Source organism: Schistocerca cancellata, chromosome 6 (genome assembly GCF_023864275.1).
Source record: "Schistocerca cancellata isolate TAMUIC-IGC-003103 chromosome 6, iqSchCanc2.1, whole genome shotgun sequence".
Lineage (NCBI taxonomy): Eukaryota > Metazoa > Arthropoda > Insecta > Orthoptera > Acrididae > Schistocerca > Schistocerca cancellata.
Genome location: NC_064631.1, coordinates 421,745,319 through 421,762,596, shown reverse-complemented (window position 1 = coordinate 421,762,596; position 17,278 = coordinate 421,745,319). Strand labels below are relative to the sequence as shown.

Sequence of the window (17,278 nt, the reverse complement as noted above, 5' to 3'; positions counted from 1 at the left end):
GGAACCTATTCCATCCCTATGCTGCTCCTACTCCCAAACCTAGAAGTAAGACCTGCCCAATTCACCCACTCAGCACCTCCTACTCCAATCCCGACTCAGGCCTATCCTGCCCAAACAGAAGCTGGGCCATCTGCAAAAGCAGCCACATCACATACCAGCTCTATTGCAAACTCTGTGCAGTGTTGTATATTGGTATGACCACCAACCACCAGGATGAATGGTCACCCCCAACTGTTGACACGAACAAAGTTGACCACCTGAGCTCAATTTCAACATCTGCTCCACAACCTGAGCCATCTAGTTTCTTCCTTCCACCACCAGTTCCTCTGGCCTGCACAGATGCGAGTTATCCTTGCAATACATCCTCCGCTCCCATAATCAAGCTGGCCTTAAGATCAGGTAATCCACTGTCCCTGCACCCTCCACCCAACAGCTTCCTCTTCCTTTGTCCTGTCACTCCCTCCCAGGTCAAATCCCCTTGTCACCTTCAGTGTGTGCTGCTTTCCACTGGCTACTACAATCATGCCTGTCCGTATAACTGCCACCTCCCCATCCCACTTCCCCCACATTCACACATTCCTAGCTGCCTCCCTCTGAGCCACTACCCACCCACCACCAGTCCGTCTCCCTACCTCCCTCTTCCTCTACCCACCACATGCCACTACTTCCCACCACAACCGGTCCACCTACCAAAAAATAACATCAGCACTGTGAACTTAGCCGGCACCATGTAGGGGCACAGATGTGTGTATGCCTATTTTATTTTACTCTAGCTCCTCAAAGGATAAATTCAGAAACTTACTTTCTATTGACAACTAAATGTTTCTGCTTGTTGGTAAGTGGTCTCCTTTAATCCTAAAGTATTTACATTTGTACTACATTAAGTCCTATATGGTGTGTACCAGTAGCTGCTTTGCACAAAAATATCATTTCTCCGACAACATAGTTTCCTTTGTGAAGTGCTGGAAGAACAGCCATCAGTTAGGCTTGATCTCACTTCAAGTTTTTCCAATTTCAATGGGTCATTTTTAGAGAAATATGTGGAAGAAAGTTACATGTTGCATATTCTTCTTGGAATGTACACTCTTGGAATTCTAACATTAAGTTTAAATGGTAGAACACCTTCCTTGCAGAGTTTGCCATTAGATTTTAATGAGCATTTCTGTGACAGCTTTCTCACTTACTGAGAAAACTTGTGATGAAACACACTTTTTTATTGGACCTCTTGCTTTACCACTACCTAGTAAGAGCCCCAGACCAATGATCAGTACTGTGAGAGTTCTGTATGCTTACTCCTTTGTGGGTGAAATATATTTTCTTAGGACTTTTTCAATGAATCTCAATCTGGCATTTGCCTTTCCTACAACTAGTTCTACATACTCATCCCACTTTAAATCATTCTAGACACAAGCTGGATTGAACTGAATTTTATCTGATCCTGCAGAATTACATAGTGTACACTGAATGTATATGTAATATAGGATGTCAAAAATGTTTAATGTGATAAGGACTCTTCAACACTGTAAAATTCCTTTTCCACCAGATAGTCCTTGAGGTCATTTGAAAAGTTAGCACCATGTATATTGCCACACAGTTTTTTTTAGGCAGACTTCTTAGTAATTTGATGCCTGAGTCAGCATTGTCAGTCAGTAGGGTATGCTTCATATGTCACTCTTCCTCTGTGTTTTGTGGGTGTGTATACTTTATATATGCAGAAGGGTGTAAAAGTTAAAATGTCTAGTCTTCTGAAGCAGTTTCGGCATGTTTCAGAAGTTTTTCTTCAGTAGGTATGGTTCAAAGAGTCCATGGTATTCTATGCACAGAAGCTCTTTGTCTGCATACTGCGATAGCTGCCTCATTAAGAATATGATGGAGCTGAGTTTCTTACATGCAGAATTAATATGTTGCTTTCATTTCAGCTCATTATCCACAATGATGCCTAAGAATTTAGTGGTTCTGCTTCTTCCAGTATCATTTCATCTCCCGCTAATCCCTTGTGCACAGGCTTCTCTTTATTTATGAACACTGCATGCATAGTCTTTTTTAGGTTTATAACAAGTCCATTTTTCAGGAGCCACTGAGCTGTGGTGCTTGCAGATGTGTGTGCTCTTCTCTCAAGCTGTACCATATTTTAGCCATTGTTCAATATTTTCATGCCATCTGCATACAATATCTTCTTCTGCTTCTCTTCAACACCTATGTCATTAACAAGCAGATTAAACAGCAATGCCCCCATTGCAGATCCCAACAGCACTCCATATATGATGGCTTTGGTTTCTGACTGACATGCATTCCCTGTTGATACATATTGCTTCCTGTTGCATAACTATGATTCAATACACTCACCTGCCTGTCCTTGAATTTGATAGTTTTCTAATTTTCTTATCAGTATATCATGGTCAGTATCGTCAAATGCTTTGGAGAGATCCAGAAACATTGTAGATACAATTTGTTTTTCATCTAACAATTGTATAATGCAATCTGACAGGCCAGCAATCTTTGATTGTTGATTTACTGTTTCTGAAACCATGCTATACTGGTATAAGGATGTTGTATTTCTCCAGATAATCAACTAATCTATTGGCCCTACCCATTTCCAGGTATTTTCAGAAATCTAATATCAGTGAAACTGGCCTGTAGTTTTTAGGGTCATCCTTCTCCCTATCTTCTACACTGATACCACCCTGCTTATCTTCAGTTTTACTGGATAAATTCCATCTCTGAAAGAGTTGTTTACTCCTACACATTTTATGGTTGTGGCTGTTTCCAATGATTGCTTGCCAATTCGTATTTGTTTAAGAGTAGTGGTCATATTTGTTTGTGTTAGAGTCAGCTGATAGTCCTTAAACCAAGTGTCAATGTTCTGCGGATCTTTTTGCATTTTGTTAGCTACAGTTGTCTGGGACTGTGACTTCCCCTACTCCCAACAGTATAATCTGTATACTGCCTTATGAAGTGCCCTACATTATTCACTACATAACTTACACATATTGTAAATAGCGACAACCTCGAAACAAATCTTTGGGGTACACTCAAAGTTACTTTAATATCTTGTGATTTCTCTTCATTATGAATGACATGATGATTTTTCCCTGTGCATAAGACCTCAAACCAGTCAAAAAGCAGGACCAATATTCTGTATGCTTGTAACTGTACACTTTCCAGAAGCAAACGAAGACAGCATTAATCTGGATGCCACTGTCTACTGACTCCAGGATCTCACACACAGATGAAGCTAATATATGAGAGTATGCTTCCATGGGCAGTGTTGATTTGAATAAAATACTTTTGAGCATTAAGTCACACAATTTTGAAACTGAAAACAATTACAAAAACTGATTTTTGGACCATATCAGCAGCAGTCTTTCTACAACAGACTTAAACCATTTTTTGAGGCATCAGTCTACTGACTGGTTTGATGTGGCCACCCTCAAATTCTTCTCCTGTAACACTCTCTGTATCTCACAGTAGCATTTGCATCTCATGTGCTCATTTATTGGTTGAATGTTTTCCAGTCTCTGTATCCTTCTACAGTTCTTACCCTCTACAACTCCCTCTGGTATCAGATATCATTGGAATTGTTAGTTGATGTCTTGAACACACATCCTGTCCTCATGTCTCAACTTCTTGTCAGCATTTTCCAAATGTTCCTTTCTTTGCCAACTCTGTGGAGGACATCCTCATTCCTTATCTCACCAATCCATCAAATTTTCAACATCCTTCTTATAACCATATCTTAAACAATTTGATTCTCTTCTTTTGTGGTTTTGCCACTGTCTATGATACAGTTCCATACAAAGCTGTACTTGAAATGTACATTCTCACAAATTCCTTCCTCGAATTAAGGCCAGTGTTTGACACAAGCAGACTTCTTTTGGCCACGAATCAATGACAAAGGCCTACAGTTATGCATATCTGTTCAATGACAATTGCGGACAATGGGTATCTGTGTCTTTCTCGATTGCTTGGAACTTACTCCACTGGTTTACAATAAACTACTGTTCACAGCGATAGTTTTATCCTCATGACTCAAGGTTAATATATTTTAAAATGCTGAGAGCTCTGAAAGACCGTCCTTTAATATCCCTCTGGTAAGGGAATAAAATATGCTTTGACCAAGAATCAGTACCAGAAATTCATTGAATTTTTTAAACTTAAAATGTTGTATTTCACTGTTTGTTCCCAAACCATAAAAACAAGACATTAGTCCTTTGGCTGCTGTTGATGAGTTAACTTACGTTCCATTACTCTCCTGGCACTGTTAAGAGTGGCCTCTAGTTTTCCTTCAGTCCTACTGACAAGTTAACTCAGGCCACCTTGCTGATCCCTAACCACTAATGATGAGCTTACATGCACCATTACTCAGATACCTGAGTGCTGTTAACAAGTTTAAGTGTACAGCAGAATTTCACAGTCCTGGCCCTCAAATCTGTTTGGGTACTTTGTTGTGATCTCTTTTAGCTGCATTCAACTTCACATCATGCATTACTGTGTATGGGGAATGGTAGTACAGTGTTTTTCTATTCATTTATTCTGAAAATAAAATACAAGAAGTTGTGGCTGCACTGAGGAAGAGATTATAGAGACTCGTGGAAAGTGATATTAGATCTTGATGTAAGTGCTAACACATCCACGGATTATGGAAGCAAAAGTCCTAAGATGCTCATGTCAGCAGATGTAACACACGACAGCCTTATGTTTCAACAAAAGATGTAACTGACAGTTTCTGCTGATCTGAAGAATCTGAAAGTGGAAGTGACTGTAACTTTAGGAATGTGTTAACAAAATCAGATTAGAAATTATAGAAGAAAAAGTCATCTTTACATCTGTGCAGATTTCTAACAACCATATATTGGCAGAGAAGCTCACACATCGGAAACTAATTTTTGCCCCAATGATACTACAATAATGTCCACTTTGGCAGTGTTCAATCATAGTGTGACTGAAGAAGATGTTACAGAAAGCACTCAAGAAATGATCAGCACACTGATATACGATGTCCTAACTGATAGATATGACTGACTGTCGTTGCACAGTGAAATGCTTGTGATAATGTAATAATAATAACAACTTTGAATGTTATGCCAATATGGCGCTAAGCATATGGCATGCACTGCATGCAGTGTGAATGTGCTAGCTTTCACTCTGATATGGTTGTCAACCACGTGTTGCAATATTCAGCACTCAGCACATGCCATCATCACTTCTAGGTAACAGATGCCACTGTGTCCTCAGGAAGCCACTTCACAGGATACACACACTGGCTAGGACACTTCAGTGTCTTAAAAAAAATAGCTACTCGTGCATACTATGAGTAATTAGCTCTGTAACATCAACAATTGTACTAGCGATAAATAAATTGACAATGAGCATGATCGCTCTGCATTTAACATCACATATAATTATAACCGTATACATTTTAAACATGATGAGCCGATAGTACAGGTAGAGTATTCGTTTTCTTTAAAAAAATTAGCAAAGCATTAGGTGATGCACAAGGCAAAGCATTAGGTGATGACACAATCATTTCAGCGCCTAGCAAGCATGTCTCCAGCAGCCAAAGGGTTAATGGTTAAAGAGTCATATAGAAATTTATCAGCTGATAAGTAAAAACTAGTTTTTCTTTTTCCACTTCTTCTAGCCTCATAATCATTGGCTTCAACTGAGATATCATCATTGCTATCATGAAGGAAGGGCAAAAAATGGTGCAGGCAACCACAGGAAATAGCCACATCATAAAATATCTAGGAGTCAGTATCCAGAAACATTAAAAGTGGCCAGTTGCAAGAAAGGTGATGTCAGATCGACAGATCACTTGCAGAATCTTCATTAATTGTATCTGACCTCCAAAGACAATTGTTCACAATTCTCTCATTCAACAGTTTCTGGAATATTATTTGCAAGTCTGAGACCCTTATTAGGTACAATTAATAGACAAGAAAGAAGTGCTTCAAAGCAGAGAACTTTGTGTCAACAGGTTCATTTAGAAAGTGTGAGATTGTCAAAAAGGTGTGTACACAAGTCCAGTGACTACAAGAGACCTTGAGCATCATAGGAAAGTTTAAACCATACACTTTGAGAGTGCATGCTGTGTGAAGAGTCAAGACACATATCACTTCCTCCAACAAATATCTCACTAATTGACAATTACAGCAAAATCAGAGAAATTCAAGCTTTGCAGAGATCATATGGAGGTTTACTGACAATTGTGCTTCCAGCACATCATCTGACAATGGAATGAAAACAGAGGACAATAATAATGGGGTATCTTCTGTTGCATACATTAAGGCGAATTGCAAGGTATGGATGTGTGGAGCAAATAAAAGTGGCCAGAACAAGTGGATACGATTGGACAAGAATGTAAACATATAACCACATCTCAAGACAGGCATATCACATGGATACCTGCCATGTGATCCACGCTGGTTCAGAGCGTAGTGCGGACTGTGTCAATGTGAGTAGAGTAGTGCAAAGGGGACATTGTTATTCACAGTGGAGCAGCAGGAGTCTGTTGTGGAAAGTTTATGTGACAACAAAGTCATGGAAACAGTGTGGTCAGTTGTTCACCGAGAAGTTTGATGGTGTCAAAGTGCCAGCAAAGAGTGCCATGCAGTGCTTAGTCTGAAAATGGCGTCAGACTGGATCTGTTATGAACAAGTCAAAAATCATTCCAAAACGTGGCTGCACACCAGAAAATGTGGCTGCAGTTCACCACAAAATGCTTCAGAGCCCTACCAAATAAACCCAATGGCTGTCATAAAAGACTGGCATATCACGTCGATCATGTGGATGAATATTCCACCTGGACCTGCACGTTTCCCTAGCAAGTGTCTGTCTGTGCATTAAAACCAGTGGATGTTCCTCAGTGCCTCCAGTTGTATGAGTGTCTGTTCACTAAGATAACAATGAATGGCATGGACATGGATCTGTTCTTTGTCCGATTAAGCCTGGTTTCACCTTAGTGGTTATGTCAACTCACAGAATCACAAGTTCTGGGCAATGGAGAATCCGCATAACTTCCACAAAACAGCTTTGCTTGATAAGAAGGTTGGGATTATGTGTGCAGTGCCTGCATGCTACATTACTGATCCCATCTCCTTTCAGATTTCGGCACTTTACATTGCCAACACTTTGAAACTATTTATGACAGCATTAACAGAGAAAGAAAAGAACTACAGTTATTTCCAAAAGTATAGAGCAACTGCCAAAACAGCTGGTTGAACCTTGGAGCACATTTACACAATCTTCATGCCTGACACAGTTGTTAGCAGAGGTCAGTCTGGTTGCAGCCCTAGCTGGCCACCCAGCCAAAGTGTGCAGTTACTTTGTGTAGGGAGCCCTCAAGTTTAAGTTGTATTTCACAACCCTCATAGTCTTCAAGACCTGCTGCAGAACATTTCGGATGAGATCTCAGCAATTCCAGCATTCAAGCTTCGATCCACCTTCAGCAGGTTATTGACCAGGGCTCAAGTGTGCCAAGAGATGAATGGTGGTCACTTTCAACATCTTTTATAGTAAAGTTAGTTCTGTATTTCCTTTCCTCTGCTGTGTTTCTTTGTACTCTGGAACTCTGTTCTCCCAGACACTTTTATTTGCTTCACCCTGTAGATATAGGTAGAAATGATCACACCTGTGTTATCTGTACAGAAATGATCACGCACGTGTTATCTCTACAGAAAAGCCCATTTATACTTATTTAGTGTGTGATTAACAACAGTGTAATAATTCCTCATAAATTCTATAAGTGACTGAAGAGTCATAGGGGTTCCAGGCCAGGCCAATGGTTAAACCAAAGTCTTCCTAAAGTCATCATAGTCTTCCATTCACATTTAGATTTACTAGAATAGTTTATGGTCCTGCAGAGCTCTTGCCACAGTCTCTCTTTGTGTTCCTTAATTGTTTGGTGGCATTTCATCCTGTAGTAGTTGTTTCTGCTATTGTCAGTCTTAAGGTCAGTTTGGTGCAACTCTCCCCACTGTTCTACCTTGTGCAAGCCTCTTCATCTCTAAATAACTACTGGAACCTACATCCATTTCAAGCTGCTGTTGTACTCATGTCTAGGTCTCCCTCTAAAATTTCCCCTGCCCTCCCCCTTCCCTCTCCCCAACACCAAATTTCCTTCCATTACCAAACTGACTATTCCTTGATGTGTCAGGGTGTGTCCTATCAAGCAATCTCTTCTTTTAGTCAAGTTATGCCACTTATTTATTTCTTCCTCAATTTGATTCACTGCACCTCATTAGTTATTAGATCTACCCATCTAATATAGAGAATTCTTCTGTGGCACTACATTTCAAAAGCTTCCATTCTTTTCTTGCCAGAATTGTGTGTCATCCACATTTCACTTCTGTACAATGCTATACTCCAGACAAAAACCTTAAAAAAGGCTCTCTACAGTTAAATTTTGTAATAGATACTGACAAATTCCACTTTTCCAGAATTATTTTTCGTGCCCTTGCCATTCTCCATTTTGCAGCCCCTCTACTTTTGGTGTAATTAACCAGTTATTTTGTTACACAAATAGCAACAGACATCTATTACTCTTAGCTTCTCTTTTGCTAATCTAATTCCCCCAGTATTGCCTGATTTAATTTTATTAAATTCCATTGCATTAGATTAACTTCTGTTGATATTCAATTAGAACCTCTTTTGAAGATGCTACCCATTCCAATCAACTGTTCTTCTAAATCTTTGCCATATCTTTAGAAAATTAAAATGCTATCAGCAAGTCTCAAAGTTTTTATTTCTTCTGTGTGAACTTTAATTCCATTACAAAATTTCTCCTTGGTTTTCTTTATTGATTGCTCAGTGTAAAGAATGAATAACACTGAGGGCAGGCTACAGTCCTGTCTCACTCCCCTTCTCAACCACTGCTTGCATTTCTTATCCTTTGACTCTTTATCACTGCCATATGGTTACCATAAAAGTTGTAGATAACCACCAAGACTCTGTTTTCTATTCCTGCTTCTTTCAAAATGTCAAAAAGTGTAGTCCAGGCAACACTGTCAAAATCTTTCTGAAGTCTACAGATGCTAAAAATATAGGTTTCCCTTTTTCAGCCTACCTTCTAAGATAAGTTGTAGGGGCAATTTTGCCTTGCGAGATCCTACATTTCTCCAGAACTCAAACTGATCTTCCCTGAGGTCAACTTCTACCAGTTTCTCCATTCTTTTGTAAATAATTTGTGTCAGTATTTTGCAAGCATGACTTATTAAGCTGATTTTTGGTAGTATTCACACCTGTCAACTTCTGCCTTTGTCGGATTTGAATTATTGCATTCTTCAAGAAGCCTGAGCATATTTCACATGTATCAAGTCTTGCATACCAGATGGGATATTTTTGTAATGGCTGGCTCTCGCAAGGATCTCTCTAATTCTGAGAGAATGTCATCTACTTCATGGACCTAGTTTCCATGTAGGTCTTTTAGTAACCTGTCAAGTTCTTCTTGTGGTATCATATCTTCCATTCATCATTATTTAATTTCTCTTTCCTTTCTACAATACTGCCTTCATATTCAGTTCCCTTGTACAGCCCTTCTGTCCACCCCTGGTAGCTGAGTGGTCAGCATGACGGAATGTCAGTCCTAAGGGCCCGGGTTCGATTCCCGGTTGGGTCGGAGATTTTCTCCGCTCAGGGACTGGGTGTTGTGTTGTCCAAATCATCATCATTTCATCCCCATCAACGCGCAGCTCACCGAAGTGGCGTCAAATCGAAAGACCTGCACCAGGCGAAAGATCTACCCGACGGGAGGTCCTAGCCACACGACATTTCATTTCATTTTATAGCCCTTCTATATATTCGTTCAAACTTTCAGGTGTCTGTTATTTGCTTAGTACTGGTTTGCTATCTAAGGTTTTGATGCTCAGCTATTTATTCTCTTATTTTCTCCTTTCATCGGTTACATTCAATATCTCCTATGTTAATTCAATGATTTCTATTAAGTCTTGTCTTTTTACCTATTTGATACTCTACTGCCTTCAATGTTTCATCTCTCAAAACTACTCATTTGTCTTCTAATGAATTTCTTTCCCCTGTTTCAGTCAAATGTTGCCTAATGTTCTCTCTGAAACTCTTAACCAACTCATTTTCCTTAAATTTATCCAACCCAATCTCCTTCAGTTCATAACCAATGACTACTCAAGAAGCTCACATTCTTCTGCTGTTGCCTGATATTTGAACCTCAGCAGTGCTGCATGACTGTTCAGTTCCTGAGTAGTACTCCTCACTCACTCAAGAGTAAGTTGTCTTTAATTCTAATGTGAAGACTTTTTTCACAGCATGTGTGTATCATTTTGGTAATGATTGGAGAAGACTGCATGGTGGTGTTGGCTTGTGTACTCTGTCTAGAATGAAGGAGAAATCATGAAGCTCTCAACAGCACACTATATCCATTAAAATCTCCACAAAGGAGAGCTGAGTATGAAAGTTTTGTAATGAGGTGGCTGAAATCCTCAGAGTCTATAATTTAACACAGTGACAGGTAAAGGAAGATTGTTACCTCATACTGCATGTGAACTGTTACATCAAATGTTCGCATGCCAGAGCTAAGAGGGAGATACACAGAGTGGTATAGCTCTCTCCCCAGATAAGACTATATGCATGATTTGCTTCATAGCCTGTGATCCTCCTTTGTTATCACATGTTTTCCAGTTGGCTAATATTTTCTGATTACCAAGCCACGTATTGGGCAACATACAATTACCAGTCAAAGAAACAGAAACAAATGCAGCAGGTCCCATCAGGAACAAGAAAGTGAAATGCACAGATAATGGTAGAAATGAAGAGACTTTTAAGCTCTAGATCAGGCCACATATACCCTTCCCTTTTCGTAGCTGCCATATTCATTTGGATGAAACTGTTAAACATTAACATTTTAAAATATCACACAAGACAGTGAATTCAATCAATTTGTTAATAAAACACTTGTCAGCTACACTGGAGTTTTTTTTATTTCAGCAGCTGATAACTGAGGGATTTTTCTCTGCTGCAAATATGCTAAGTGTGAGTTCAAAGAGCAATCTAGGCTTGAATTCCAGATCTACACACAGTTTTCATCAGTCAAGAATTTCAAAGCAAGTAACTGACTCAAACATGCAATATCAGTGGGTCCTCTGGTCTAGGCTAGTCTAGTCTAGTCTAGTCTATGATTCTGGTGGTGATGAATGGGTTTCTGAGGTACTCAAAAGGATGACTATCAGTCCCTTTATCCTCATAATGAATGAGTCTACAGTAGAGTTTTGTGAATAATGAAGGATGGGAGCTGGGTCAAGAGCTGTGACACTGTCATAAAAAAGTGATTTACGGAGAACATGATTTGAGTTCCAATAAAAGAAAATGTAGGACATGCAGGTAGAGCAGCGGGAGGAAGTGCACAGGTGAAGGTTCCCTTGGAACAAGATCTATGATGTACCCATACAACTCCTCCTACCTCGCCTCCCTTTGTACCAATTCTAGGAGAGGATATCTAGAAAAAAAAGGGAAAAAATGAATATTTTGTTTGTTATGCAGATAAATAATGCTTAGACAGATTTCAACTATAGGGAGGTAAGATTTAGAGTCTATGTATGGGCAGGGATGGATTGGGGTGATATCCCTGGGACAAAACAAGCGGCAAGAGGCATTCCCTTCTCAATTACACCCTGTAAGATTAAAACACAGTCTGCTTAAGCTGTAATGTCAGCTAAACTCTGTGGTAATGACCGACTGAAATGTAATCTACACTGTAGACTGAGTGAGTCTAGACATGTCTTAAAGATGTGGCATGGTGTTGAAGTCATTTTGCATAAGAATGGTGAAGGTTCTATCACAGTCGCAACATGGCTGGAAAGCTTATGACCATGACTTGCTTGCTGTGTTTGAAGCAGTAAAATACTTTCACCCGTTGGTAAAAGCCCATTCATTCATAACTTTCAGTGACAACAAGCCCCTAACTCAGGCATTTTGGAACAATAGTACCAAATGTACGCAATTCCAATTCTGGCAGTTGGTGTATGTGTTGAAGTTCTCCATAGGCATCTGCCATATTTCTGGAATTGACATCATTGCCAACTGCTTGTCCAATGGCTTTACCATTATCTCTCTTCCTGTGAACTATGAGGATGTTGGTGAAGAACAAGAGAATGAAAAACAACTGGGCAGCCTCTGCCATGACACTTCCAGCAACCTACAGGTCGTGCTAGTGCCCATTCCTGGCTCTGCCTGCAATATTTGGTGTGACATTTCAACAAGCACATACCGCCATTTTCTCCCGGAGAAATTCTAGTACAGTGCTTTCAACCATGTCCACAGATTGTCACACCCTGGCATCAACACCACTGTGTCACTCATGGCCACATGTTTTGTCTGCTCAGGACTACAGAAAGACTGCCATCAATAGGCATGCACCGGCACTGCATGCCAGCTTGCCAACGTTGGGAGACACACCTATGCACCCATTGGCATCTTTCATGATGTGACACACCACTTTGCATGTGTCCATGTGGACATTGTGGGCCTGCTCCCTCTGTACCAAGGCAAGCTTTATCTGCCGACGATGGCAGACTGTTTCATATGCTGGCTCGAGGCAATGTCATAGAAGACATCACCACCAAGACAGTCACCCCTTCCTCTGTCAACACAAGTGTTGCACACTTTGGGTGCTCGAGTCATGTCACAACAGACTGAGGCCACCAATTTGACAAGCCACCCGACTGTGTGGTGTGCAGTTACACGGAAGTACCAGCTACCTCCTGGCACCTCCCAACATCACCGTCGAGCAGCTCCAATGAACACTGAAAGCTTCCCTAACTTGCCACGGTGACACCTGGATGGAAGCACTCCCACTGGTACTGCTCAGCCTACAAGTAACACGGAAAGAAGAGATCAGCACTTCACCTGCCGACCTCATGTAGAGACAACCCCTCGCCATTCTTGGTGATTTTATGGAGGAGGTACTACCATCCTGCAAAACATTGGCCACTCCACTGGCAGAATGTCAGTGCACCCACATGGCCTGCCTCCAACCGCATTCTCTGATGTGGCAAAGCACTTGCAAAGTGTTCATACATGCTGACCTACAGCACTGGCCACTTTATGTTGTGTATCGACAAGGTACAGCCACCATTTCGGCTTCCCTGCTTGGGACCATGCCGCATTATCACCCACAGCTAGAGAAAGCTTGAAACTGAGTGTAACGGCAAGACAACCCAAATGTCAATTGACAGAGTCAAGCTGGCTTACATCTTGACCGCTCCTGCTGCCGTTCACTTCTTTGAGCCACTAGAAGACCTATTAATGAATGACACTTCCTCCTCCACTAGTCAGACAGAGCTTGCACCCATGGCCACCCAAGACGCATGCTTGCCACTAGCTATCATTGCGACACAGCCCCACCCCACTTTGTCCAGCTAGTCAGCACAGCCACTCACAGCACATCCACCACAGTTGACTGGGCCACCCCCACCACAGCCGCCAGCAGACTACATCACACACTCTGGCCACTGTGTCCATTTCAAATGTCTGTGCTGCATAACCTACCAGACTTATCTCCTGATGTAACAGCAAGCTTTCACTTGTACATAGGCTCCCCCACTCATACTGTAATCATCAGTGGAGACTTTAAACATCCAACATTTAAAAGGGAAAATTACAGTTTTTTTAGTGGTGGGCATGATAAGATATCCCGTGAAACTTTACTAAATACCATCTGTGAAAACTAACTAGAACAGATAGTTAGGAACCCCACTTGTGATGGAAATACATTGGATCTAATGACAACAAATAGACCTGATATCTTTGAGGATGTCCACATCGAAAATGGTATCAGTGACCACGGCACAGTTGTGGCAACAATGGTTACCAAAGCACAAAGGACAGCTAAAACAAGCAGAATGATATATATGTCTAGTAAACTAGATAAAAAATCATTAGTGTCATATCTGGATGAGGAACGTGAAACTTTCAGTACAGGTCAGAAACATGCAGAGGAACTGTGGTTCAAGTTTAAAAGAATAGTTGACCATGCAGTGGATAGATATGTAGCCAGCAGAACAGTTCATAATGGGTGGGAAACTCCATGGCATAGAGACACTGTAAAAAGCTTATAAAGAAATCGAGATTACTGCATAATAGGTGTAAAAAAAAAAAAAAAAAAAAAAAAATGCAGGGCCGTAGATAGAGATGCTGAATGAAATGTCTTTGGCTGTCAAGAGAGCAGTGCATGATGTCTTCAATGATTACTATAGCAGAATACTGTCAAATGACATTTCACAAAATCCAAAGAAATTTTGATTGTATGTAAAGGCCGTTAACAGCACCAAAGTTAGCATTCAATCCCTAGCAAATGAGACAGGATCTGAAACTGAGGGTATCAAAGCAAAAACTGGAGGGCTTAACTTCATTTTCAAATGTTCCTTTAGAAAGGAAAACCCAGGAGATTCGCCCCAGTTTAATCCTTGTACCACTGAAAAGATGAATGAAATAAGTGTTAGTGTCAGTGATGTTGAGAGACAGCTGAAATTGTTAAAATTTAACAAAGCTCTAGGCCCTAATGGAATCCCTGTCAGATTCTATATTGAATTTGTGGCTGAGTTAGCCTCTGTTCTAACTATGATCTATTGTAGATCCTTCAAACAAAAAGACCTTGCTCAGTTCTTGGAAAAAGGCACAGGTCACACCTGTATACAAGAAGGGTAGTAGAAGTGACCCAAAAAACTACAGTCCAATATCCTTGACATTGGTTTGTTTTAGACACTCAGAACATATTCTCACCTCAAACATAATGAGGCATCTTGAACAGAATGACCATCTCAATGCCAACCAGCATGGATTTTGAAAACATTGATCATGTGAAACCCATCTCACACTGTTCTCAGATGACATACTGAAAGCTTTGGATCAAGGCAACCCGATAAATACAGTGTATCTTGATTTCTGAAAAGCATTTGATTCAGTGCTGCACCTACAATTTTTGTCAGAAGTATGATCATATGGGTATCAAGAAAAATTTGTGACTTGATTGAGGACTTTTTGGTAGGGAGGACACAGCATGTTATCTTTGATGGAGAGTCTTCGTCAGATGTAGAAGTAATTTCAAGTGTGCCCCATGGTAAAATCAGGCCTTTTGCAGATGATGCAGTTACCTACAATGAAGTAGGAGGGGAAGTGCAGTCAGTCTACAAAAGAGATTGCTTACAAATCACTCATGCGACTAGTTCTAAAATATTGCTCAAGCATGTAGGACCCATACCAGATATGACTAACAGGCAATATTTAACAGATACAGAGAAGGGCAGCATGAATCGTCACAGGTTTGTTTAATCTGTGGAGAATGTCACAGAGATAATGAAGGAATTGAAATGGCAGACTCAAGACAGATGCAAACTATCTGAAGAAGGTCTATTAACAAAGTCTCAATAACCAACTTAAATTGATTACAAGAGGGACATGCTACAACTCCCTACATATAGCTCACACAGGGATCCTGAGGATAAGATTAGGAATAACTACTACATGCACAGAGGCATTCAAACAATCATTCTTCCCATCCTCCATATGTGAATGGAACAGGAAGAAACTCCAATAACTGGTACAATGGGACATTCCCTCTGCTATGCACTCACAGTGGTTTGCAGAGTGTAGATGTAGATGTAGCTGTAAATGTAAATGTAGATAACAATACCCCTGCTGTAGATGCTCTGTCTCCATTGAGCTGAGTCATCAGCACATCTTCTCCAGTCGTGCTCTGGAAATCACCTCACATGTAACTGACTGGCTATTTGTTTGTCAGTTTCTGGACTCTCATTCTTGTCTCTATGCCTCCGCCGTATCAGATGTTGAATATTAATTTCTGCACCTGTCTTCCGTGTCCTTTACCATCGAGTTCCGGTCATCTCCGTCTGTGCTGCCAGTCTTCTCTGCTACAGTTCTGGAAACCGTGTTCACATGACAACACTGTAATCGTATGAGTATAGATATTTGAGCAAGTTTAGACACTTTGTGTGATCTCCTTGCCTCTGCTGTGCCAAAGCACCGAGCCCAGATTGGATTCCACTCCATGCTTCTGCACTCTAGTATGTCAGTGAACTTTAAACAGTGCAACTCGTGAATGCTTTACTTCATTTCCTTTTCATCAACAGGGTTTTTTTTTTTTTAGTGTGACCCATGATGCTACACCAGACTCTGTCTGTACAACACACTGAGGAATACACCATGGGGGAAGCTCTGTCTATGGAGTAAGTGGGTAATTTATAGCAGTTCCTTGAGGCTAGCCACTTGTTACTATGGACAATTCCCAGCTAGCACAGCCTGCCACTATTGTCATTAGCCATCTGCGTGAGGACACGCCCACTGTTCACCCGCGTGGTGATGTCACGTGACACTGGCCAATCACAATCGATGGCCTGCTGCCATTGCACTCGCGCTGTCGTCACAACAAAACACGTGAAAACCAAACATCTGTAACATAAGCTCAGCTCCCGAGCTCCTCTCTCGAAGGGGAGATCTGTGTGGCAGCCACGCTGCAAAAAATGCATGAACGGATCAGAGCCACTCACAGCTGGCCCAAGTTAGCTGCACCAGATATCTGCCAGCACACGTACCTACCTTTAGGCAAAATTCTGGCAACATGTGGCTCACATGGGCTTGGGTCAGGAAAGAGGAACGGCAGTTTGAACTGAGCCACTGTATAATACAGACGCATTTTTCCAGAGTCTATAACTGCAAACCATGGACTACATGGGTCGAGCTTAATGAGAGCTCCCCACTGATGTGTATCGAAGTTTGTTTGTTGCTCTCCATTCGTTACCTCTTTTGCTTTGTCACGTTTGCGAAATACATAGTGCTCCATAATTGCGAGGAAAATTGTCCATTCTAGACACGTGTCGATTGTTCTCACACGATTTGATAACATATTCATCACTGAGTAGGGTATTCATTTTTACAGAATAAATACATCTTGAGCAAAAGTGTACTTAACAGTTCCCGTTGCCACACTGTCACCAAAGCCTACATGCTGAACAGTGTGTGATTGCGATAGTAAAGTTGAGTCACTGTACGACTGACATGCAAGTGGCAATACCTACACATTCCTATTTCAGAACTGTCAAGATTTGTTGTCAACATGGCTTTTCAAATGGGATACTTGCTTCCACAAGGAGACTATTGACATAGCTCATGGATATCGCCAGTCTGAAGGTGGTTTCCACCTTGGTGCAAAGGCTCTAGTAGGCTTAAAACTGAAACAACTATGACGCATCCATAGTCTAATCAGATTAATTCAATGATGTGAAAAATTTTACTA

General features: G+C 40.9%; 1 protein-coding gene across 7 annotated transcripts in view; it reads right to left on the bottom strand.

Annotated features, from left to right (window-relative positions):
• The window catches only part of LOC126191015 (uncharacterized), a 99,001-nt gene that overhangs the window by 63,977 nt on the left and 17,746 nt on the right, over positions 1-17,278 (bottom strand). The window contains exon 1 of one of the 7 annotated variants that reach the window (XM_049931710.1): positions 15,659-15,712. The exons of 5 other annotated variants lie outside the window; for them this stretch is intronic. In XM_049931710.1, coding sequence (XP_049787667.1) covers positions 15,659-15,697 — 39 coding nt within the window. In that variant the 5' untranslated portion in view covers positions 15,698-15,712. Of the gene's footprint in view, positions 1-15,658; positions 15,713-17,278 lie in introns of those variants that run through there. One more of the 7 variants, XM_049931709.1, reaches the window with a different exon arrangement.